Source organism: Cnephaeus nilssonii (assembly GCF_951640355.1).
Source record: "Cnephaeus nilssonii genome assembly, chromosome: 8".
In the NCBI taxonomy this organism is placed as follows: Eukaryota; Metazoa; Chordata; class Mammalia; order Chiroptera; family Vespertilionidae; genus Cnephaeus; species Cnephaeus nilssonii.
The window spans coordinates 83,820,905-83,845,686 of NC_137079.1; the positions used below are offsets into that span (position 1 = coordinate 83,820,905).

Sequence of the window (24,782 nt, forward strand, 5' to 3'; positions counted from 1 at the left end):
CGCACTTAAAATCGAACAGCACTGTGTTAATTTTGCTCAAATACAACCTGAAAACATATTTTAACATCCTGTCAGAATGAGATACTAAGAGTGTCGATAAAATGACACTAAAATAAATGTAAATTTAGATTGCTGTTACAAGTGGCTGCCTGGCTCTGGGAAGATGTTAGGTTGCTATAGTATTTTCCATAGCAACTTTGCATCTTATTACATAAATATTCCCTCAGTGTCCTGAAAGCCTGCAAAGAAAACAGGATTACATCTCCTCTCCTACGCAATGAGCCTGCATCAACCTATCAGAAGATATGCCCAGAGAACATAATAAACTGTAATCTAGACACCAGTGTCCCTGGCAGCGGAGGGGATCCACGCACCAGGGGCTGTGCACCAGCAGCTGGGCTGGGGCCTTGTGCTCCTGGCCATTCGGTTACACTCTTCCCAGGACAGGGTCTGTGTGGTTCTTTCTGAAAATTGGCTGTTAACTTCCTCACGCTTCTCCTCTGCCTGCGAATGGCCCAACAGCCCAAGCCCTTCCCCAGGCTCCATGGGCTCATGTCACGAGGCAAGAAGCCAGGGCTACCAGAGCCCGAGCCTCCTCTGCACATGCAGCTGGAGAAGGTGCTGGCCTGGAAACCAGGGAGAGCCCAGCAGCTCCAAGCCAGCATCCCCAGGTGGTTTGTTTGAGAACCCCCGCGAGGGCGCGCCTGGTTTTGTGGAGGTGCAGCACAGGTGAGTGGGTAGACTGTCAGGGAAAATCCGTGCTTTCCTAGACACAATGCAATTTCAGCGGCACGGACCAACTTTACATAAAACACGCAATTATGGGAAATGTGTGCACATCTGAGAGCGATGTCAGGAATAAGGCATTGTCAGGCGCCACATAAAAATACGATTCTAAGGGGGCTAAACTTAAAGACAATGCAGGCTCCAAATGTAAATTTACAAAACAGATAAACACAGCCCAGCTGGGCAGCAGGAGCGCTTCCCTTCCATTTAATAGCACCTGTCTCTTGCATTTAAAAGGTAAAGCAATTTACAAAATGATGATTTTATAGTTTCCAGGAACATGTTCATTATGAAAAGAGAACCGTAACCGTATATAAAATCAGGGCACTGAAAAAAATCTATCCAAAATAAACATATATTGGAATTATTTGGCAAGATTAGCAAGAAAAATAAAAGAAACAGAAAAAGCCTTGGCTCCTTGTAAATGAAGCTCTGTTCCCAGAATTTAGGAATGAAGCAGGCTACCAGGCCCACCTCGGAAGACTTATTTCATCATCTTGAAGCCATATTAGTTTTAATTAATCACCCTTTCTTGTTAAGCATTTGGGCTCCCAGAAGACATTCCTTTGTGGTGAAAATAAAACGCTTGTCTTTAATGTGGTGGTCGCTGCTAGCCACACACCACTGCTGGGCTCCTCCTTCAGGCTGTCAGTGCATGTGCACACAGAAGGCGACACACAGCTTACCCTCCCAGGCCTCCTCTCACCACGACATGCCTGTCTCTGGGGTCTGCTGGTGCAGGGACTCACTTCCCCCGTCTGCAGGCTCTTGGCCCTCTGCAGAGCTCTAAGCAACTCCAGAGTAAGCCTGCTCAGATCCCACTCAATTCAACGGGAAGCGTCTACCAACTGCGAGTGAAACAGCCCCGGCCCCTTCAGTTGGCCCGGCCATGGGCTGGAGGGCCCTGGGCTCACTCACCTCCAGTGGCCCAGTGTGGGGCTGGGGTGGCAGTGAGCCTCACTAAGACCTTCCCGTTGGGCATCCTTTATGTCTATCAAAAGCACTCCCATGCAGGAAACAAACTAAATCAGAAAAACAGGCAGTCCTGGTGTTCAAAGAGATGAAGGGGATAACAAGAGAGAGTCTTATTATTAATTTTTTTTTAAACTAACACTTCCAGCTACATATAAAACTATTCAGGCAGACTGAATACTGCTAATTCCAACTGAACTTAATTATGAGTCTCAAATCTGACTCGGTTGGCTGAAAGATTTGGCAAATCTTTCCAAATGATTTCTTATTGAAATTTTGTAAAAAGTCTGTACCTATGATGTGGTGCGTTTCCATGGAAAATTGACAGCCCAGAAAACATTCTTTATAATTAAAAAAAGTATTTGCTCCCCAAAAGAACTCAGAGCTTAAATGAGGTGTAATTAAAACCCAAGAACATTTGTGCATTATGGAATGGTTTAAGGGTTGTCTATTAAGCAAAGGACATATTAGTTTTATTCTTCTAAAATTTGTGTTTGATATACAATGTATACTCCCTAAATATTGGATGAGGTACATACACTGGGGTAATTATGTTCATTTTGGTTTATACTGAATTTAAATTCATGGCTTTAGAACATATTTGGCATTAGGCATTGTATTTTTATTAGGTTAAAATGTTTCTTCTCTTCTAAAAGCATCTTACATGCTTGAGGGCAGAGTAGACTGTGTCTAACCTTCACCCTATGCCCAGGGTCCACAGAGCCTTGAACACAAGAAGGCGCTTGACAGATGTTTAGTAATAATTAGAATGATGCTGGGTTTCAACTTCTGAAGTGTAGACTATTAAGCATGTGGCACTGTATTTTGTATGTATACATGTTCAGACCATGTAGGGGAAATGAATTATCTTTGTTTAAACATGCTTATTAATACTTGCCATTTAATATTTTTTTTATATTTATTTATTTATTTATTTATTTATTTATTTATTTAACCTTCACCCAAGGATATGTTTTTATTGATTTGAAAGAGAGAGGAAGGGAAGGAGAAAGAGAGAGAAACATCAATGTGAGAGAGAAACTCATCAGTTGCCTCCCATACGCACCCGGAACAAGGATTGAACCCCCAACCTGGGTATGTGTCCTGATGGGGAATCAAACCTGCGACCTTCCAGTGTATGGAACAGCACTCCAACCAACTGAGCAACACCTGCCAGACTAATGCTTGTCATTTAATTAGAACAAATGTTCTTAGGGTTGCCATCTTCCTATAAACTTATGGGGGGAAAGCATAAAAACAAAGACCAGAAGAAGGGGAATATGCAGTTGAAGTCAACACACTTTGCTTGAGCGCTGACTTGGTGGAAGGCCTGGGGCCAGGAGCTGGAGGACGACCAAGATAATAAGCAGAGTCAACACTAAGCAAGGGCTTTGCATGCATCGATTCATTGGACTCTCACAGTGCTAAGACTAATCAGGTTCTGCTGAGGCCTTAAGATCTAGGACCGACTCCCTCTTTTTTCTCCTCTCTTCCTTGAGCTTTCTTGCCTCACCCCTACAGTCAACCTGGGGGGAGGTGGGGCGGGGAGGAGGAATTAAGAGAGAAAAAGAAGAGGGAAAAGAGGAGAAGGGGGAGGAGGAATAGATATGGCTTTTAAAGTTTGGCTTGATTTCAGTAGGAGGTAGACTATGCAACAATAAATTTGAATTTTTATCAAAAACTATCTTCACAGGCTTCGGAACAGGATGCCAATCTTCTTGAATGAATGCTTCGATAAATCTGTCTTGGTTTTCAAATTTATTAACAAAACTCATTTCATTTTTATCAGCATCTTAGTTTTGCTTCAGCAAACTGCGTTCCCCTTTAAGATCCAGCTGATGAGGAGCAATGAACAGCCTGCCCAGAACTATATTGTAGTGAGAGCAGTACAGGGAACATGGTAAATTATTATGTGTGGTAAAAAGTGGAAGTACAATGAAATATTCTTCATAACCAGAAGATCAGAGACATATTGACCAATTTTATTTTTTTTAAATGTGTTTTGTTTTGTTTTTAAATATATTTTATTGATTTTTTTACAGAGAGGAAGGGAGAGGGATAGAGAGTTAGAAACATCGATCAGCTGCCTCCTGCACACCCCCTACTGGGGATGTGCCCGAAACCTAGGTACATGCTCTTGACCGGAATCAAACCTGGGACCTTTCAGTCCGCAGACCGATGCTCTAGCCACTGAGCCAAACCGGTTAGGGCAGCCAATTTTAATTTTTTTAAAAAGAATTAAGCACAAGGTATCATGCAAGTCCTTCCACATAATACATTGTGTCTTCTCTAGAAACCAGTTCTCCCGGCTGTCCCTCAGAAATAAACTGCATGTGAGCTTTCGTTCCAGGACCCAGAGGAGGAGGAAAGCCAGCAGCTCTGATGGACCAAACTCAGGCATCCCGTGGGGGCGGCCTCCCCACAGGCCTCCCACAGGCCGGGGCTCCCAGAAGGATATTCCCCTCGGAGTTCCAAGAATGCCTGGGACAGCTACTGCTCAGAGCATCCAAGACAAAAATCTCATTGTTTTAGCAGAAAGGAAAAGGGCAAGGGATTCTTTAGAAGACAGAGGGTTTTACTTCTCTTTCAGCATTTGGCAATTCCCCGCAGTGAATTAGAACTACATTTTGAAGAGGCCTGCTCACGGGCGCCTGACAGATGCAAATGTGTGCCTACGATTAGTGCTGGGCCACCTGAGGAGTGACCACTGAAAGATCCCCTCAGGTTGCCAGCCCCCCCCCTCCCCTCGGTCCCTGGGTCCCTGCTTCAAGCAGCAGTTGGAAGAAATCTGTCTTAGGCTGGGTAAAAGACCAGATGGGAATTCCTGCTCTCAGACAGCGGCCCCAACATGCAGCGGAAAGAAAAACCGCTGCCTGCTTTTGGCAGGATCTTCAGGGCCCAGTGGAGTGAAAAAGGTTAGTTGCTTTCCTTTCCCTCTAATCAGTCCTGAGCTTTCCTCATAAACCACATGCCACGTTCCCTGGTCCATCTCATTTTGAAAGCATGAAAGACTTTGAACTCCTGGGGGCCTGGCATTTGAACTCCAGTTCTTTCATCTTTTCCCTCAGCACTCAGTGGAGAACATGCCGTGTTGTGCTCATTAATTCTGCTGACCGAGTAACAAGCCTGGTGAAAGCTTCTGAAAGTTCAGGTCCCACTTCAGGCTCTTGCCAGATGCCCGGGGAAAACGAAGAGAGGTCTGGGAAGACAGCTCTTCCGTCAGCCGTCCAGAGAGGACCCTGTGGTCCCTGTCAGGGGAGAGGTCTTGGCACCTCTGTGGATTCTGCTGCAGCAGAGCTCGGGGGCGATCCTACAGGTACACTCTCGCTGCCATGTCTGTAACGCCCCTCTGTGAGCCACTGTTCTCAGTCATCATTCTGGCCCTGTCCTAAGCAGACTACAAAATTATACACATTTCTTACTTGGGAAATTTATAGGTTGTTTTTTTTTTTTAAAAAAAAAATGTCATCCTTTTCCTTACTGAAAAGCCTCAGGTTCAAATAAAAATTTCTCATGAACTCAATTCCTTTCTCTTACATCTACCTTATTAGGTATGTTAAGGATACAAGTTTCATGTAGACCTGCCTCTCATTTAGAAACTTCAAAAATGACGAAAGATATTTTATATTTTTATAGGAAGATGTCATTGAGTTTAAGAAATGACAAAAAATATTTCATATTTTTATAGGAAGATGTCACTGAGTTTAAGAAAATCACACTAAAGCCCTAACCGGTTTGCTCAGTGGATAGAGCATCGGCCTGCGGACTGAAGGGTCCTGGGTTTGATTCCGGTTAAGGGCGTGTACCTTGGTTGCGGGCACATCCCCAGTAGGGGGTATGCAGGAGGCAGCTGATTGATGTTTCTCTCTCAGAGATGTTTCTAGCTCTCTATCCCTCTCCTTTCCTCTCTGTAAAAAAAATCAATGAAAAAAAAAAAAAAAAATATATATATATATATATATATATATATATATATATATATATATATATATAAAGAAAATCACACTAAAATTTACTCTTTTACTTTGATAAATGAAGGTGAGCAGAATAGAAATGCCATGAGGAAAATGGTTTCCTCAAACAAGCAAATCTAAACCCAATAACCAAGCAGTCCTGAGAAATCTGTAGCATCTTACTAGGAGGCATACAGTGACACATACATGCTAGCTTCATTTTTCAGACAAAGGCTTCAGAAAAGAGTGGCATGGTGCCTTCGTTTATGCCAAACTTCTGAAAGATATAAATAAATGGAATTTGAGGCTAAAAGGAAAATGTTCTAAGGCAGTGGTCTCTAACGTTAGCATGCATCAGAATTCCCTTGCAGGGCTTAAATCACAGATTGCTGGCTCCCACCTCCACCTCCCCGAGAGTTTCTGATTCAGTAGGTATTGGGCAAGGCCTGAGAATGTGCATTTCTAGTAAGTTCCTAGACGATGCTGGTGTTGCTGGACTGAGGACCACACTTCTGAGAACCACTGCTCTAAGGACGCTGAGCGCCCTCTGCTACCCCTGGACAAAGCAGCTTTCCTTGCGACCATCATTTACGCCTCTGATTCTCCTTGAAAGGCCTGGAGAAACAGGGCATGCACACCACTCTGCAACCCTGATGACATGGCCATTTTTGGGAGCTTGATTTTGGCTTCTACCAACAAATTAGCAAAGGTCACCTGTTTCTGGTTACCCGAATCTTCCTGTTAAAAAGCTTGGAACAGGTGCGTGTTTATTCAGCGGTACATACGAGGAGACAGATCAAATCTATGTCACGCCTCTATTTGTTGTTGTTTTTTTGGCAACAGTGGCAACTGTGGTTCTTCCTGGGCCCTTTAGACCACACTCTTCCCCTCGGACAAGCAGTCCCCCTTGGTGTCCCCTGTGTGGAGTGGCCATGTCCCTGGCCTACTTCTACAAGACCAAGGGGTTTACATATACACAATTCAAGGACAGAGTTTTCTATCAGCATCTCAGATGAGACCGAGTACGTGAACCAAGGTTCATTCTGAGCTCCTCTCCTTTCTATAGCTCAAGAGTGATGCCCCTTCCTTGGCACAAAGTGGGCCAACCCTCTGAAGGCAGGTTAGGTGAACTAAAGTTCACTGGAGAACAGCCTAATTCTCCAGCAAGCTCTTTCAGAGGCTAGAAAGCTTCCTCGGGGATTAAACAACTCGCATGTTAGGACACTGACTGAAGCTAGATTTTATCTGTATTTCAGCATCAGTGGTGGCTACCATACTATGGAAAAGGATTTTTATGGGAACAGGCAAATATCCCTGAAAAAAAGTATAATGGCCCCGGACCTACTCATAAAGAAACAACTGGAACAATTTAAATTACTATGTTCCTAAGAAGTGTAATGTTCTATTAATAAAAGACACAGTCACTCAGAGATGAAAGTTTAGTATAACTCAATAAAGGTGAGTTATGTGTTCATTTCCCAATATATATGCCCCGCCTGGGATTAGGAAGATCACTGAGATACCTCACGGTCTGTGGCGGTTTTCAGCATTACCTGATTCATCGACTCTCATTTTTTTAGTTGGGCTGTCACAATTCTCATCATCTGACATTTCCATCTCCTCTTCGCGGCGGATGCCCATGAGTTGCTCACTTTGAGCATTCCGGAGCTCCTGAAAGTTAAGAGTACACGAACGTCAGTCACTTTCCCAATGGTCTTTTAGTGTATCATGGCTGACACATGAGCACCTAGAATCTGCCATTTTTCCCTTCCAAACACGGCCCCACCTAATCTAGGAAAACATCCTGAGGGGTACAGAAGGTGGGGGTGGAAAGACAGGAATCAGGTATCGGACTTGGAATAATTCCTGCTCACCAATGACTAGACAAGGGCTCTTCAGCAAATTATTCAATCTCTCAAGTTTCCATTCCCACATTTGTAGAAAAGGAGGTAATAACATCCACCTAGCAGGGCTGTTGTGAGGATTACACAGAAACACCTATCACCCTGAGTGGCACACAGGAGGGGCTCAGAGCTAAGGATTAGGCGCACAAGGAAGGAAACGTTTAAAAGACCTGGTCTGCTACTGACCCACTGTGTAGCTCTAGGGATGTTTCTTCATCTCCCTCAGCCTCAATTTACTCACTGAAATATTGTAATGATCATACTTTTGAGAATAAAATAAATTAATGCATGTAAGATACTTAGCCTCATGTTAAGCACATGGTTCTCCAAGTTGAAAATGTAGACCTCTATTATTCTTCCTGCAGAATAAGGGCCCTGCATGTGAGCATGTGGCCCTGTGTGAACACACACACACACACACACACACACACACACACCATTCATATATCCAAATGGCCAAATTTAAAAATATGTTGGAGGGCAAAATAAAAACAGATGCCTTCTTTTTCTGGTGTTTTACATTATCGTGTAGAGTTTATTGTTTTTGTTGTGATGGTTGTTTTAGCATCACTTTATGATCTTAGGATTATATCTTACACTTTCCACCTATTACAGGAGTGACTGCAGCCAAGGCATTTAATTTCTTTGAGCCTTTGTCAACTCACACATAAATGGGGAATAGTAGTAATAAAGGCCATTTGAATGCAAACGTGCATGTGAAAACTTATAAAAAGTAAAGAATTACAGAATAATTTTTACAACTGTATCTAAAAATCAGGACACTGTAATCATTTATGTTAAATAATGACATTATTTGTATAAATTTCTATATCATGTATTTGTGAATCCTTATCCATTCTATTCTCTTAATATGTGTTTCCCTTTTTTACCTCATTTAAATTGAAGTCTAAATAAAGTCAAGTAGTTAAAATAATTTCACTTTATAATAAACCTTTGAGTAACAATAAAGCTAAAGTACGACAAGGTACTGATGGCATGACTTTAAGCATAGTTCTCGGGCCCATTCAATCAATGTGCACATATTAGTCTGTGTTATAGGTTCTTTCAGTTGTCTTCCCTGCTTAGCTCACAGATGCGTACCGCAGCATGATGGGAAGGAAAGTGTTTCTAGCTGACAGTATTTGCATGGTCAACTCTGAACCCTGGGAATCACCATTACAGAGGACAGGGAGGGGGATCAGCAGAGAGGCAGGGTCCCTGGGACCCGCGTCAGGGCAGTCCGGAAGGCCACCAGGCTGACGGCCCAGGCCTCCTTGCCTGGCCATGCCACCGAGTGGGAAGGGGTGCCAGTCCTGCCTTAACCAACACCATGGGTGTCAGAGGCAGATGTCACCTGTGGTTAGTGGGGACGTTTTTAGGTTGGGGACAGCTAATTTTTTCCGACAAAGAGGCCAATTCCCAAAGAGGTGGCCTGAAAATACGTAAAGCAAGGAAAAGTCAGGCGGACAGAATAAATGAGGCTGAAAGAGCCTGCTGTTTAGTCCCTACAATTAATGACAAACTGTCATACAGTAGCTGTTCTAGGGGGGAGAGGGTGGCAGAAAGGAAAACAATGAGAGGAAGAAAACAAGCTGAGGGTGTTTCCACAGGGTGCCGCTGGTTCAGCAGTAAATCACTAGCACACTCCAATAAATCTGCAAAGGTGTTGCAGATAATTAACAGATGCTGTACATGGGAACGCGGAAAAAATCAAGCCAATTATCAAGCTTATGTGCAACTGAGAAATCATCCACAATGTAAAATTACCAACTGGTACTTAATCAATTAAGCGACATGTCGGAGAGAAAATCAAAGGTAATTTAGAATCCTATTTCCTAGTACATCCAAAGAGCTGGCGGGAGTGGGGGGGGAGCCATAAAGGCCCTTTGCAGGCGCAACTTCAGGACAGCATCCTTTCTACCCCTCCGCAGGGAGCAAGGCGAGCAGGCTTCCCTGGAACAAAGCTGGAGCCTTGAGTATCCTGCTCCGCAATGGAGAGGACAGCCCTGGCCCCAGCACCGGGGACGCCAGGGGAGGGGACCAGACATGGCAGGAAGCGTGAATTACATCAGTAGCCGATATTTGCTGACACTCACTACTAATGCCAGCCTTTGTATGCACACGTTTATTCAGCATCACGCCACTTGCCTTTCTCTTAATATTTCTTTTAATCATGTTTGGTTTTTACGCGAAGGAAAAAAATAAACAATTCATAGATTATTCCCAAATCTGAATCATAGATCATGGATTCTGTGTTTCATAACCCTCAATTTGTATATTTCATCATACACTAGGGCTCCTTCCTCCAGAAAATCAGCCTTGACTGGGGTCTCGGTTCAGTGTCTGGGGGAGCAGTAGGGAAGCATCCTGGCCCCTGAAAAGTTAAAGAGAAACCCCACCTCCTCCTTACTCACAATCCTGAACAGAGGAACAGAACTGCATCACTCACCATCCACCTTCTTGGGCATTTGTGAACAAAATAAAAAATGTCCTTCTTAACAATAAATTGCACTAGCACTTTAAGTGTCCCATTATTGTGAAGTCATCGGCATTCACCGTAATAACAGTGATAATAAAGGATTCATTTGCTATTCATGTGGATATTATATCTAGTGCCATTGGTATTCAACTGTAATTTAGCATTAGTTAATGGGCACTTAAAATGCTACCCAAATGATTGATATCACAGTACTTTGTGGTTCTTCAAACTCTATGTAAAACACTTATTTTACAAGTGGGAGCCAAAATCATTAAATAAATAAACCTTACCTTCTATAAGTTTGGGATTTTGAAAGGGGAATATCATTTAGAGAACTCTGATATCAACATGCTAGAGATGGAGAGACATCCACATGAAAAACATTCTCTCATTAAAAAAAGAAAGAATAAGCAAACAAAGACAGTATACTTACTGTTAAATTACAGGTTCAAAGCGAACACTACACTGTGGAGTTAAAAATAACAGCCGGACGACCAATGACTAATGACACATTTTGGCCCTTCTAGGTGTCAAAGAAGGTCAAGTTCTGGACTCTTTCCTTGGGGTGAATACTCACATTCACACATGCATTGCTGCAGAGGGCAGAGGTGGCTAGCCCGGCCGCTCCCTCCCCTGAGGAAGTTTGCTCTGGGAGAGAGAGGTGTGGTTTAACCTGCTGGCTAGCCCAGGGACTAAGGCATTGCTCATGATGAGAAAACGTGCGAGAGGCATACCTGCCATTCTAGACCAAAGAACTAACTGTCCGCATCATGTAGCAGAACAGCGAAAAAGACTCCATATTTAGTAAAAACTGGTTTTCTGTTTTACGTTGCATTTTATTTCATAATCACCAGGCAAAGTGGCTTGGTTTATTTCTGAGTTCTTGCCTATGAATGGAAGACTTTCTGCTCTCCCACTGCAGGGGACAAGAGCTCTCTGTCCTCTAAGCAGGAAGTCAGCTCTTCCCTGGGTCAGGAACAAATCTGAGCTGGATTGGGGTGACAATGAGACAGGACAACGGCAAGATGACTGCCCACTGTAACAAAAACCGTAATGACTGCAGCCACACTATGCTCTGCCAATCCAGCTGTGTGATGGTGTTTAAAAAGTAATAATAAAATCACCAACCTCAGAATGTTTTCGCCAAATGTCTATGTTCTTGCGCTGAGCTTTCGAGAAATGGTCCCAAGCTTTTTGTCTGGTAGAAGCGTTGAAAACGGCCACAATCTGCTCAACTTTGGTGAACAAGGAAGTCAAACAAGACAAGTAATTTATGTTGTGATCACTATAGGGAAGCAAAGCAAAGACACTAGGAGTCTATGGATGATGTCACAGTAGAAATAACATCATCAATATCCATCCAATTTGTGCCTTTTGTACTTACATTTTAGCAAGGTTGGGATGTCTCCCTTCAAGTCTGTCTCCATAACTTTAGGTTAAAACAAATTCTAAATATGACTGGGGGAAGTCCAGGGGAAACTGGCTTCCATGCATTCTTTACCTTGTTTACCAATGGACTTGGTATATCTACAGACTGCATGGGCAATGGAGTTGGCATAGAGAGATAGGTATATAGACAATGTGATGCCTTGGTTGGGGGCTTAGACATGAAGTTGGGGTGGAGTGGCTGAATGAGGAAGAACCAAACATATATCTTTTTCTCTTTTGGTCTCTATCTCAAGGGGTCAAATGGAGCCCGCTGAAGACATGACTGGGTCCAAGTTCTAAGTTGGGGCAATGAGTAGCTGTGTCACATCTCCCCTCAATCTCTATGGGGCCATATTTACTCCTTGGCTCCTTTTTCTTCCCCTGTTGCACCCAATGCAGCCAGCCCACCAGCCCTTGGGCAGGGAAGAGACCAAGGCTCGCCCAACCAGCAGCTCTGGCATGCAGACCTTACTTTCACACCATATGGCACCCTCCACAGTTCATCACGACCACATACCATTCTCTGTTATTCCATTTTTCACTTTCTTAAGGCTCCCCTCCCTTGGCTCCCAATCCCCTTGAAGTTCCGACTCTATCACTTAGACCTCCTTTAGGACTTCTATCACTTAGACCTCCTTTAGAACTCCCGAGGCTTGCAGGCCCAGTGCTATTGGAATAATAAACGCCGAGGGGTTGTGAACAAAGCCATGCAGAGAAAAGGATGGGCTCTTAATAGTGGATGCCATGGGTGGGGCCAAGCAATTGCAGATTCAGTCTTGCTTAAACAGTTATTGGTTTAGTAGGCGTGGGATTAAGGAAATTGTAGCACTGAATTAACCATATGATTAAACACAAACTTCTACATATTACGTTAGGAAGGGATAGTTGAAATTAGCTTCTCATAGATGCTAACACTCTATCAAACGTATTTTTTTCTTAAGTGATTTCCAAGGCTCTATTATAAAAAAGGACATCAAAGCTCTTCCAAATCTCCCAGGTATCCAAAGAATGTCAAAGAGCAATCGGGTAATCTGCACAGAAGAACACCACCTGGTGCCACAATTTTAAAAATCAGCACACAAAACAAACAAGTGTCTGACGGAGCATAGGAAGCAAGCGGATTCCGTTCACGTCCCACACGGCAAATATCTTCTCACGCTAATAAGCAGCTACTTCCCGACCTATGGGTAGTTTCCCCGGGGGCTTTCATGTTTACTGTTTTCCACCTCAAGAGAATTCCAACTCCAAACTTTCCTATCTATCAAACTTTATCAGCATGTCATACAATGAATTTATTGCACTTAATTTTAACAGGAGGATTTGCCATCAGCTTATCTCACACTCTTCTTGAGGGCCAGGGGCTTCCCTCTCCTCAGCTCACCTGGAGGAAGGAAAGCTGCCAGGCTCACCAGGCTGAGCTGCTCCGAGGGTTGCCTTTCACCTGACCACCTAAGCCCAGGGCTGGGCTGCCCTGCAGCATCGCTGGCAGAGGAGAATGCTGCTGCTCACTGCCCGGGCTTCCTGCTGTTTCGTCTGCATGCAGGCCGGGTTCACAGGGGACTTCAAGCTGCCTTTGCAAGGGCAACATAGAGTAGTCAGCCCAAACTGTCATGGTAAAACCCTGTCAGATGAGATTATCTGGCAGGGATAGAGGTGGTAGTGATAGTGAGATTTTTTTTTTTTTTAAGATTCTGTGGTAGAAGGGACTGTTCAGAAGCTGATGATTCTTTTAAAAATATATTTTTATTAATTTTCAGAGAGGAAAAAAGAGGGGGAGAGAGAGTAGAAACATCGATGATGAGAATCATTGATCAGCTGCCTCCTGTACACCCCGCACTGGGGATCAAGCTCACAACGCAGCATGTGCCCTTGACCGGAATCGAACCAGGGACCCTTCAGTCCGCAGGCCTATGCTTTATCCACTGAGCCAAACCAGAGAGGGCTGATCATGAAATTTTTAAGGAGAACTGGTCCCTTTGCTTTTAATAGCAGAACTCTTTGGTTGGGATCAGTTAGAAGAATAAGAACTGTGGTGTCTGAAACCAGGCCTGAGGGGAAGGCACAGTAAGGGTTGAGGCTGAGAATTTGGGTCATGATGGCCAAAATTCTGCCATTGGTCGGGGAAGGCTGTTAATAAAGATGATACCACTAGAGAGAAAATTGTGCTCATATGTTTATGTGTGTGTAGAGCAGAGGGAAGCTAAGAGAGACTAGTAATGCACTTGGAGGTGTACAGGAGGGAAAGCACTTAGAAGAAAGACCCAATGGCCAAAAACTGCACATGTTCAAGGTTAAAACTAGGTCCCCGGATGTTTACTCCAGTCCTGTTGCAGATATTCCCTGTTTCAGGTTAAGTGCCCCAGTTCCTTAGGCCATGCTATTAACATATTCTGGGCCATAAGTTTAATTAATTCATTCAGCAAACATCTGAGATCCTACTGGTTACTGGGCACCTGACTGATTGCTGGAAATATATGATTAAGACATGCTCTTGCCCTTGATGAGATTACAGAGAAATCTCATCTGGGGGAAAAGCAGATAATTACCCTATGCAAGAGAGGTATGGATGACACCTTTGGGGACACAGTAACTCACTCAGTAGGTAGAGTCAGGGAACACATCCAAAGAAAGCCATATTTTTGCCAAGTCTTAAATAGTGAATCAAAACCTGCTCAGTTGAGAAGGCAGGACTGCCAGTTAAAGGCTGGCATGGAAGGTGAAAGGACTTTGTGTGAACATAGGTGGCAGGGAGGGGGCTAATGCTGGCTGAAAATAAATAAGGACCATGTATGCCGAGCCAGATTGTGAACTTTATATTGCAGGCCAGAGATGGCAGATCTGAATAGGATTTGCTTGGGAGAAATGAGGAAGCCTTGAATTAAGGTGGAGCGCTGGAGTGGAGGGAGAAGCAAGAAGTCATTTGACAGAGCAAGATATAGGACACAGTGTGACTGACTTGCTGTGTGGGAGGTAAAGAGGGAGACCGGCACGACTCAAGCTTGGGAGGTACATCAGAGCCCCAGAGGATGAGCACAGGTGGAGGTCTGAGAAGAAGATAAAGAATTTGCTCTTGGACATGCTGAACTTGAGAGGCCTGAAGGTCATTCAGATGGACCTGAAACACATACTGCAGGTCCAGGAAGAAGTCAGAATTCAAAGAGATATGATGTCTTAAAATGTCTGGGCATATCTTGATTTCATGTAATTGTATTCTTTTCAATAGGGGAATTAATTAAAAGCAAAACTAAATGTAATTAAGTTTATACTTCTTTTCTTTTTAATTTTTATACTTCCCCCTCCCCCACAGTAACAAATAAAAACAAAAAAACCCAAAGAACAAAAACTGTAACTCAGCTTAGGTTGAAAAAATAGTCTCACAGTATTTCTATGGCCCAGTTTACTTTGGTCTTGCAAATGACAGCTCTTAGGCACTCAAACGGACCCAGAAAGAGTGCTCGGACCAGCAGAAACTCATCATTAGAGAAAAACCACCTCAGAGCCTCCGCCCTAATGAGTGCGACTCAAAGACAGCACGTGTTAAAGACCACAAATGGGGTGACCACTACAATTGATGTCACAGGTAAAGACCATACACTCTTCACTGTCTCTAGCAGAGAACACCAAAAACATGTCCATAAATTTGACTACCACACACTACTTCTCCAGTATAATTCTTACACTCATTCCATATACAGTAAAGCTAAAAGCAGTTACTAACTAAATGGGATATTTAAAACTCTACTTAGAAGCCCAGAGAAGAGATAAGTAGTAGACAGGATGGCATTGTGATGCAAGCAGAACAAATTCATATCTCTGCCCCCCCCCCACCGCACCCCCCGCCACCAGGGCCTTTACCACCTCAGTGGTCTAACGTGATGGCCGAAGGCCCACCGGAGCCTCTACCAGTTAGTATGCTTAAACATGCTGGCAGTATTATCAACAGAAAGAGTTATCCGGCAGAAAATTTAAATTTATACTTTGCAAATCTTTCTTCCTTAATTCTATGTTGGACGTGTTTTGCCCAAATTAGGTTGTTTGAGGAGCATAAAAAAATTACCTGACTTTTCAGAAATACGCTTGAATGTCAGTCGTAGATGTCATAATATAGTCCCTCATATATGTCCAGCAGGTATCAATGAACGGAAGAGGAGGATAAACAGAGCTGTGATGAAGTTGTTCACCACTCTTTGCAAATCTCTTGTTATAAGATTAAACTGGGGCATATTAAAAATTTAAAGTTTATTTGAGCAAAAATCGATTCAAATTCGGCAGTGCCAAACTGGAAGTGGTTAGGAAAGCTCCAGTGACAGGAGCTGGGGAGAGGCTTTTATAGAGAAAAGGCAGAAGGAAAGGAAGGAAATTCTTCATTGGCCATAGCTTAAAGTCCTTAGGTTTCAACCTTCACGCACCTGACAGGCTTAGATTTTGGTTTGCTTACATAGGCCACCACAGCCTTAGAGCTACCCCAGGCTAATGGCTCCTTGTTTGATAAGTGTAACCCTCTGCTAGTGGTTGATTATTCACTATCTTATACGTGTGTAAGTGAGGAAACATGGATACCCACACGCACACATATAACATACACACATATATGTGTATAGTTTTCAAAATTTCAAAAAAGAATCTATAAGATCAAGCAATTTAACACCCTTTTCAGTACTTTCCCCCAAATGCTTGGACATCTGCTGAGTTCAGAGCATACTCCTTACTTGAAAGAGGACTTTATAAATGATCTTGAGAAGAAGTTGTCGTCAGTCTTCTCAGGGAAGAACAGCTTAGGACAGGGCATCCATTTACCCAGAAACAGGACCATTTAGACAAGCTTCCTGAACAGGGCGCCCAGCACAAAACCTCAGATTTCTGGGCAGCCCTCTTGAACTTTGAGCTCTGGACAGAAAAGCATTGGAAGCAGCGGAAGAGAAAGGTTAGGTTCCTCCAACGAGCACTAGCAGGGCCCTTTCTCCTTCCTGTCCTCCTTGCTGCATTCCTTCTCACAGTTCCTGCACCTTCTGCATTTTCTGTTCCAGCTAAACAGCTGTGAAAGAGCCTTAAATCCACTTAGTGTCCCAAATATCTGGAGAAACCGATTAAGTCCTCACCAGCAGCAGGCCTGCCTAAACAGAGCACCTGGAACAGATCTCCAGGCTTAATTTTTGGTTTTAATGCTATCCGGGCTCATGATAGAGCCTTAAGTCTGTAGGGTTCAGAGGAAATTTCATTTTCCTTTAAGGGATAACATTTTTTCCAAATCCTCTCTGAGTAGCTCTGAAGAATTTTTCAAAGGCATATAACAAATGAAATAGGAGACCTCTGCCGCCCTAGCTGGTTATTGTTGTTTTTAAATACTCAAAGCTGGGTGGGACTGATGAGCCTTGGCCCTGAATTGAATAATTATAATGGGAGGAATGTAGTAAGTGATTTGGGCTCTCAGGACACCCAGAGGAGCAAAATAAAGCCAGAGGGAGGAGCAGTTAGCATCAAACACGACAGGGACATGGTTAAGAGGAAGTTGCTAGGAGAGATCCCGGAGAGGTTTCTGCTCACTCACTCAGGCAGGCTCTGCATCCTGAGCTCCGAGGAGCCTGCCTGTCTGTCTGGCGGGAAGCCCAGGAAACAGAGAATTAATATGATCAAACCCATACATTAAGGAGGCATTGAATGGAATTTCAAGTTGAGAAGGAAAAAGGGCGTTCTGGGGTTTTGTCCTGAGATGAGTAAAAAGAACATTGCGTGACCCCGAGACTCCATTACAGCCGCCTCACCCCCGAGGCCGGCAGCGGGCATTTCTGAAGTCCTGACTCTGTGAGAACAGAGATTTGGTTCTTCTGGGGAATGGGATGGGGAAAGGAAAACGTGCTGATCAAATTATAAAAAAAGAAATAGGATTATTTTGCAACTATCAAGCAAGCCAGAAATGGTCATGTTGTTCAAATAAATTAAGATATACAGTGACTTTTCAAACTCTGTATAAATTCCAAGGAACTGTAGATCCCCTTATGAATTCAAATATTTTGTAAAATGACAAAACAGAAATCTATGAGAATATTACCATTTTAATAGTTGTTTTTTTTTTTTTTACAATATATTGCCTTTATTAGGCTTTTTAAATTCAATAAATCCCCCTGCCTAGATTATGGGCTAATTGAAGTAACACACACATATAAGAAAAAAAGGAATAAAATGAAAAGCAAAGTCTACTTTCCTGAGTGCCCCTCTCCCCATTCTTTTCTTTAAAGGTAATGTACAGATTCTAGCACACCCATACAGAGAAAACAGTATGCAGAGAGTGTACACTGTGCATAGTTTCCTATGTGTAACCTCTTTTTTCACTTACACAAAAGTGCTAATATAATATACACTGTGCTGCACCTTGCTTTTTTCACTGTGAACATCCTCAGACAGATATCCTGACATTCTTACATACATTTAAAAAAAAAAAAAAATATATATATATATATATATATATATATATATATATATATATATATATTGAGATCAGAGAAAAAGGGAGAGAGAGACAGAAACATCAATGATGAGAGAGAATCATTGATTGGCTGCCTTCTGTACACCCGCTACTGGGGATTGAACTCTAAACCTGGGCATGTGCCCTGACAGGGAATCGAACTGTGACTTCCTGATTCATAGGTCAACACTCAACCACTGAGCCACACCGGCCAGGCTCTTACATAAAAATTTTTATAAGAAATTCTTAGCAGTGGGAAGGATAGATAGAAGAATATCTGAATTTTTAATTTTTGAGAGCTAAACTACACTCTAATTTTATAACCACTAAGTGCTTTTCAAATTATTTTCCTATCCCTTGTCAATAGTTGGTTATCAAATATTTATTTTTTGCCTTCCTGATAGATGAGAATAGGCATGAATTACATGATAGCCAGCTCTCTGCACCAGAGCTATCCACATTTGCAGGTGCATTATGAATCATAGGAATAAGTCCACAGACTCACCAGACCCCCTTTTATCAGTAGTTGACTCCTTGCTAAGGGTGATTATTTGGCAGGAAGGGGTTTCTAGGCATTTCTTCTCCTTTGTTTTTTAAAATATATTTTTATTGATTTCAGAGAGGAAGGGAGAGGGAGATAGAGATAGAAGCATCAGTGATGAGAGAGAATCATGGATTGGCTGCTTCCTGCACGCCCTCCACTGGGGATTGAGTCTGCAACCCAGGCATGTGCCCTGACGGGAATCCAACCGTGACCTCCTAGTTCATAGGTCAACGCTCAACCACTGAGCAACGCCGGCCAGCATTTCTTCTCCTTTTTGACCCTCAAAATGGTGTCCCTGCTTTCCTTTGAGTTGCCACTAAGTTCATTAATGTGCTACAAAGATTACTTAATAGCAATTGGCTATTTCTAATTACCTAGATTTTCTGGGCCAGGCACTTGCCTGACGATGAAGCAGTAGTCTTCAAAGTGTGGTTCCTGCGCCAGCATCACCATCATCTTTTATGAATGCTCAACCCCAGACTTACTGAATAGAAACTCTAGGGGTAGGTTCCCGCAGATTATTTTTTAAAATACATTTTTCCAGTTTTATTGAGATACAATTGACATGTAACACTGCATAAGTTTAAGGTGTACAACATGAATTGATATATGTATATATTGCAAAATGATGACCATATAAAGTCGAGTAAAGACCTGGCTGATGTTGCCAAGTGGTTAGAGTGTCAGCCCACACACCGAGGGGTTGTGGGTTCAATTCCCCATCAAGGGCACATACCTGGGTTGCAGATTCATTCCCCAGCTCTGGTGCATGTGCATGTGGGAGGCAACCAATTGATGTATCTCTCTCACATGGATTTTTTTTTCTCTCCCTCCCTCCCTCCCTCCTTCCCTTCCACTCTCTCCCTAAAAAGCAATGGGAAACATATCCTTGGGTAAGGATTAACAAAAAAATAAAATAAATTAAATAAATTTAAAAAGCCTAGTTAACATTCATCACTATGCAGTGTTACAGTATTTTTTTTATTATAATGAGAACTTTTAAGATCTACTCTCTTAGCAACTTTCAAATATGCAAGACAGTATTATTAACAACAATCACCACGCTGTACATTCCATCCCTGGGACTTACATATCTTATAACTGCAAGTTTATACCTTTTGGGCCCCATTATCCATTTCCCCCACCCCACCCTCCGCCTCTGGCAACCACAGGTCCAGTAAGTTTGTACCATTTGTATATGCATTTATACTACAGGCCAAAGTCTTAGGTGCACTGAGAAGCATAAGGAGCCAGATACTGTACTAGATGCTAAGAAGGGGATAAAAAGATCCCAAACCATTGCTGGTCCCTGCAGTCCTGCGGGTGGGGGTGGGGCAGGGGACACACAGCCATATACAGTATTCCCTGCTATTTCAAAGTTTGCTTTATGACACTTCACTTTTATGAAAGACCTAACTCAGTACCTGTGTTTGCTAACTGGAAGAAATCTGAAAGGGATGTTTGCTTTTATGAAGAAAAGTGAAAACCACATTGAGCGCTGGTTTTGCAGCAGCCGCCACTGGAGGCAGCGCACACCAGCAGCATCCTCAGTGCCCACCTAGCTCCCGGCAGCCACACAGCCTCTCAGCATCAAGCCCCAGAGCTCTGAACAGCCTCCGAGCATCTGTGCTTTATTTCGCTTATTGTGTGCGAACCTTAGCAAGACGTGTCCTAAGGTATAATAAGAAAAGCCTAAGAGAGTGCGTAAGAGTGTTACACTTAGCATAAAACTGGATGTAATTCAGTGCATTTAGTATGATTTGGTAGGTTATTTGGGGGGTCTGGGAACCCTCAAAATTCTTCTATAAAAACTAATGATAATTGTGCCTTCACTTCACGCCCTACGAGCTTACAAAAGGCTTCACGGGAACGTTATGTTTCTGGATGGGGGAACCTGCACGTGACTGAGTCACAGCGCAGCCAGTGCGGTGGGGGAGCCGTGGAGATGCCCACGGAGGCAGGAGAGGCCGAGACTGTAAGGGAAATGGAATTTTGTACTCGCCAAGAAGCCAAAACAGTTCATGTTATGATGGAGCAAGGACCGGCATACATCCCTCTCCGAAAGTGCACTGAGGACTCTTAGCACGCACTTTAATCTAAAATCCACCCTGCCCTGTTTTTGTTCATCACTGTTGTTGAATAATAAGCCTCCACAGAGGAAACTGATGAGGCGGGGCCCAGGGAATGCTGGCGGGGTCGCACTCTTGCCTGTGAGAGCAGAGAGTCAGGCCGCCGGTGTTGGTCAAGTCATAGCTCCACCTCTGAGTAGCTGTGTGGCCTGAAGAAACCTCCCCCTGTCCGGACCCCAGGCACTGGGGACGGGCGGGATAAGCCCGAATGTCCTTTCCAGCTCTGTGATCCTGCAGAACAGGCTCAGCAAACGTTCTGCAAAGGAAGATGGTGGATATTTTTGGCTTTGAGGGTCACAACCACCTGCTACAGAAGGTGTCTCCCTACTCAAGCAGTGTGTCCCTTACCTGTGGCTCCTCTCACCACTCTCTGGGCACAGACGTCTTTTGTTTGAGCTGGACTCTGTTTCAGCTGCAGGAAGAATCAAGAGCATGTCCTTTCTGCCTTAGAGTAAGTGGATGGACGCCTCACTTGCCCTCCGATCTAGCATGAAAGCATCCTGGCTTTAAAAACACTTTGTGGATTCTTTCCAAAGCAGTGCAGAGGCTATTTCCTCAGAGCCCTCCATACCCCTCCCCAGCAGCCAGAGTGTGTAAGCATATGCACACACACACACACACACACACACACACACACACTCACATACTCTCACACACACTCACACACACACACTAACATACTCTCTCACACACACTCACACACACTCTCACACACACACCTACTCACACACTCTCTCACACATACTCACACACACACACATACACATCCACTCTCTCTCACACACACACACACACTCACACACTTCCCCATTACAGTGTCTTTTTCTCCATGTCAAGGTGTCAGGGTTTCCAGCTTTAGCTTCCCAAGTTGTATCTTTCCTGAATGACTATGCTTCTCTCAGCACATATTATGCTAGTTCTTGAACTCTAGCCTTCTACCATTCTCTATTTTTCTAGAGAGTAAGACTTCATTTCTCTCTCATATTTTGCTATCAGTAAAAGAATGTTCAAAAGTTAATGTTAATAGTGGTATTAATTGGCTCAGTTTCTATATTTTCAGTGAGAGTGAAAGGAGATACCAAGAAGGCTCAACGCAGCCCTGGCAGCCGCCCCCCCCTCCCCCAGCCCCCGGCACTGTCCGCTGGGGTGCCCTGTGCAACAGGAAATGCTGTGCTCGTCCTTGATTTGGAAGTTTTCACAAAAACTATTTTCTCTGGACATCTATTCCCTGAGAGCAAAGAGGCATTTTTAATAAATATTATGCTTCCTGCACTTAAGACATTGCTATCAGTATGATTTCGAGGAGAAATAGAAAACCTGCTGCGCTGCTAACGCAGTTAAGGGCTTTTTCCCCCATGGATGAATGGATCGCCATGATGACCACAGACATGGGAAAGCATTTTAACAATTCATAAAGTTCTTTTTCCACAGTAGGGACAGAGGAGCCAAATTTCCCCTGGCAGGAATAAAATGTTCAGCTGAGATGTTCCTAAGAAGTAAGCGAATCCAGAAAGAGCTTTTTAGGCAGAAGAAATGTGGCCCAGGACACCAATCTGCCCGAAAGGGGGGTCATGGTGCACACGGAGATCAGAAAGCCCTCACATTTCACTGCCGTACTTGGTGCACTACCTGACACTCAGTAGGAACCCAATAAATATTTGTGGGTGAATTTCATCATTCATTCAACCGCCTGAGGCTTTTATGACTTTAGTCAAGCAAAGAGACAGGGTGTGACGGAGGGGATGGTCCGTGCCAGCTGTGGCCTCTCTGACAAGACTTCTGGCCAGTGTGCCGCACCAGGGGGTGGCCCACATGCTGTCAGGATTAAAACGTGGCGTAAAATTCCCAGTGCCGTCAGCAGACGCAACCTCCACTGCAAGGCAGAAACGGAACATGTGCGTGGAGCAATGTCTGAGCCTCTGGTCTGTGATCAGTTCGGAGCATCTGACATCATGGCTAGGTCCTAGCCCATATTTGTGTTTAGATATTCAGAGATCTTAAAGGAGTGAAGTCATTGATAGGATGAGGGCTGTAGAATTTTCAGAGTGGGAATGAAACTCAGGGAACTGTTTAGTCAAACCCTTTCACTTCAGAGATGAGGAAATGGAGACCTAAGAAGCTTAAAAGACTTTTCTAAAGTCACCTGGCTAATTGATGATGGAGCTAGGATTAGAACCAGGATCTCTTCATGCCTAATCAGTCTCTCCACTATTCGCTATTTTCTTTTTCTTTTATTTTTTTAAAAGATATTTTATTGATTTTTTTTACAGAGAGAAAGTGAGAGGAATAGAGAGTAGAAACATCAATGAGAGAGAAACATCGATCAATTGCCTCCTGCACACTTCCTACTGGGGATGTGCCAGCAACCAAGGTACATGCCCTTGACCGGAATCAAACCTGGGACCTTTCAGTCCACTGGCGGAGGCTCTATCTACTGAGCCAAACTGGTCAGGGCACTATTCGCTATTTTCAAGACCTAAGATGAAACTGATGCCAATTCCTATGATAAATGTATAAAACAAATTCGCATGATGGTTCTAACCTTCCCAATCTCCAGGTTAAAATAATATTAATAACTGTACTGTAATACCACTACGGTAAAATTATCAACTAAAGTATATTCTACATATTCTAATTTAGGGGGAATGGTATATTAGCACAAACATTTAGAATTTGTTTTGTAGTTATTAAGCTCCAGCTCAATTTAAATATCATGTCATTTCCATCTTTGATATTTGATTGACAACCAGTATTTGTATAAGGTGCTTTACCAGAATTATGCCAGGCCTCTGAGTGGTGCAGGCAGGTGGGAAATGGGGACAGTAAATGGCCTCTGTCTCTATTAGGCCTGAAATCTTGCTAGAGGAAAGAAAAACCACCAATAAACAAAAACCTTTGCTTTGAAAATAACTAAATGCTCAAGTAGACAGCATTAACAGGTGCTGCAGAACGCAGGAGAAAGATAGATGGTTGTGAGTCATAATAGGCAGAAAAGGTCTATTATGAAAGGAGGAAGTGTGAGAGAAGCTGGGCTGAATTCTGGCCTGGGGAGGAGGGGGAGGACTAGAGGCAAATGCTTCATTTCCTAACCAGACAGCAGTGTGATGTAAGCACACTTCTGCACTTCCACCTGGAAACTATGCATTTACAGGGAGAATATCCTCCTCTGATCACTTTTCTTTTCTTTTAATTTGGATAAATGTCAACTTGATTTTTTTAAAAATCTTTATTGTTGAAAGTATTACATATGTTCCCTTCTTTCCCCCATTGACCCTTCTAGTCCACCCCTGCCCCTGCCCCTGCCCCAGGCTTCTGATCATTTTTCATGAAAAAACACCTGGTAGTAAAAAGCAAACTGTTCAAGGAGCCGACAGTCTTGCATTCGAATCTGCCCAGAAATTTCCAAATGACCAAGGCCTATCCTGTCTGCTCCCTGAGCCTCAGTTCCCGTCTCCGTAAAACACGGGGTTGGAGCCAACGAGTGCCTCAGGTCTCCTCCAGCTCTGGCATTCTACAATTTCTACTTCTCATTCTGTTCATTATGTTTATGGCATGTATTTTTAAATTAATATTAATAAACCTCTTTCCACTGCCATCTGCTTTCCCGTTTGCCTTTTTTCCCCACTTTGCTTCCTTCTCTTTCCTCTCTCGCCAGGAAGCATGTTGGCAAAATACCAAAGTGGGAATATCACGGAGTGTTCAAGCTTTCATTAGATGTGTGTGTTGTAACAAGGCATGCACAATTGATCATCTTGACATGCATATTAATAATTGAATGCTGTGGTACATGCTTCCTGAACTTTATAAACAACTTCTCCCTGAGCTTTGAAATAATGAGCTTTGCTCATAACTGAAAAACTGAAAGTGGGCAGGCCTATGAGGAGTTCCTAGGAAGCATACATTTTTTTTGTAGAATAAAGAGGAGCAATTTTATTAAAAGCCATGTTTGAATTAGGTGTTGTTTTAAGAATATCTGAATAATCAATAGTCTTTGAAATTTTAAAACTCATTTGCAATGTTGTACTTTGTATTACCAGGGGTTTAATTCTGCTTAAGAGAGGGAACCCACAAAAACAGGGGGACTCTTTCCACCGGAGATCTGTTTTATTTCACAAGTAACAATG

At 43.3% G+C, this 24,782-nt stretch overlaps 1 protein-coding gene across 2 annotated transcripts in view; it reads right to left on the minus strand.

Annotated features, from left to right (window-relative positions):
• The window catches only part of ENOX1 (ecto-NOX disulfide-thiol exchanger 1), a 587,874-nt gene that overhangs the window by 108,348 nt on the left and 454,744 nt on the right, over positions 1-24,782 (minus strand). For both annotated transcript variants that reach the window (XM_079778563.1, XM_079778564.1), the window contains exons 10-11: positions 11,223-11,329; positions 7,265-7,382 (exon numbers count right to left, since the gene is read on the minus strand). In XM_079778563.1, coding sequence (XP_079634689.1) covers positions 7,265-7,382; positions 11,223-11,329 — 225 coding nt within the window. The remainder of the gene's footprint in view (positions 1-7,264; positions 7,383-11,222; positions 11,330-24,782) is intronic.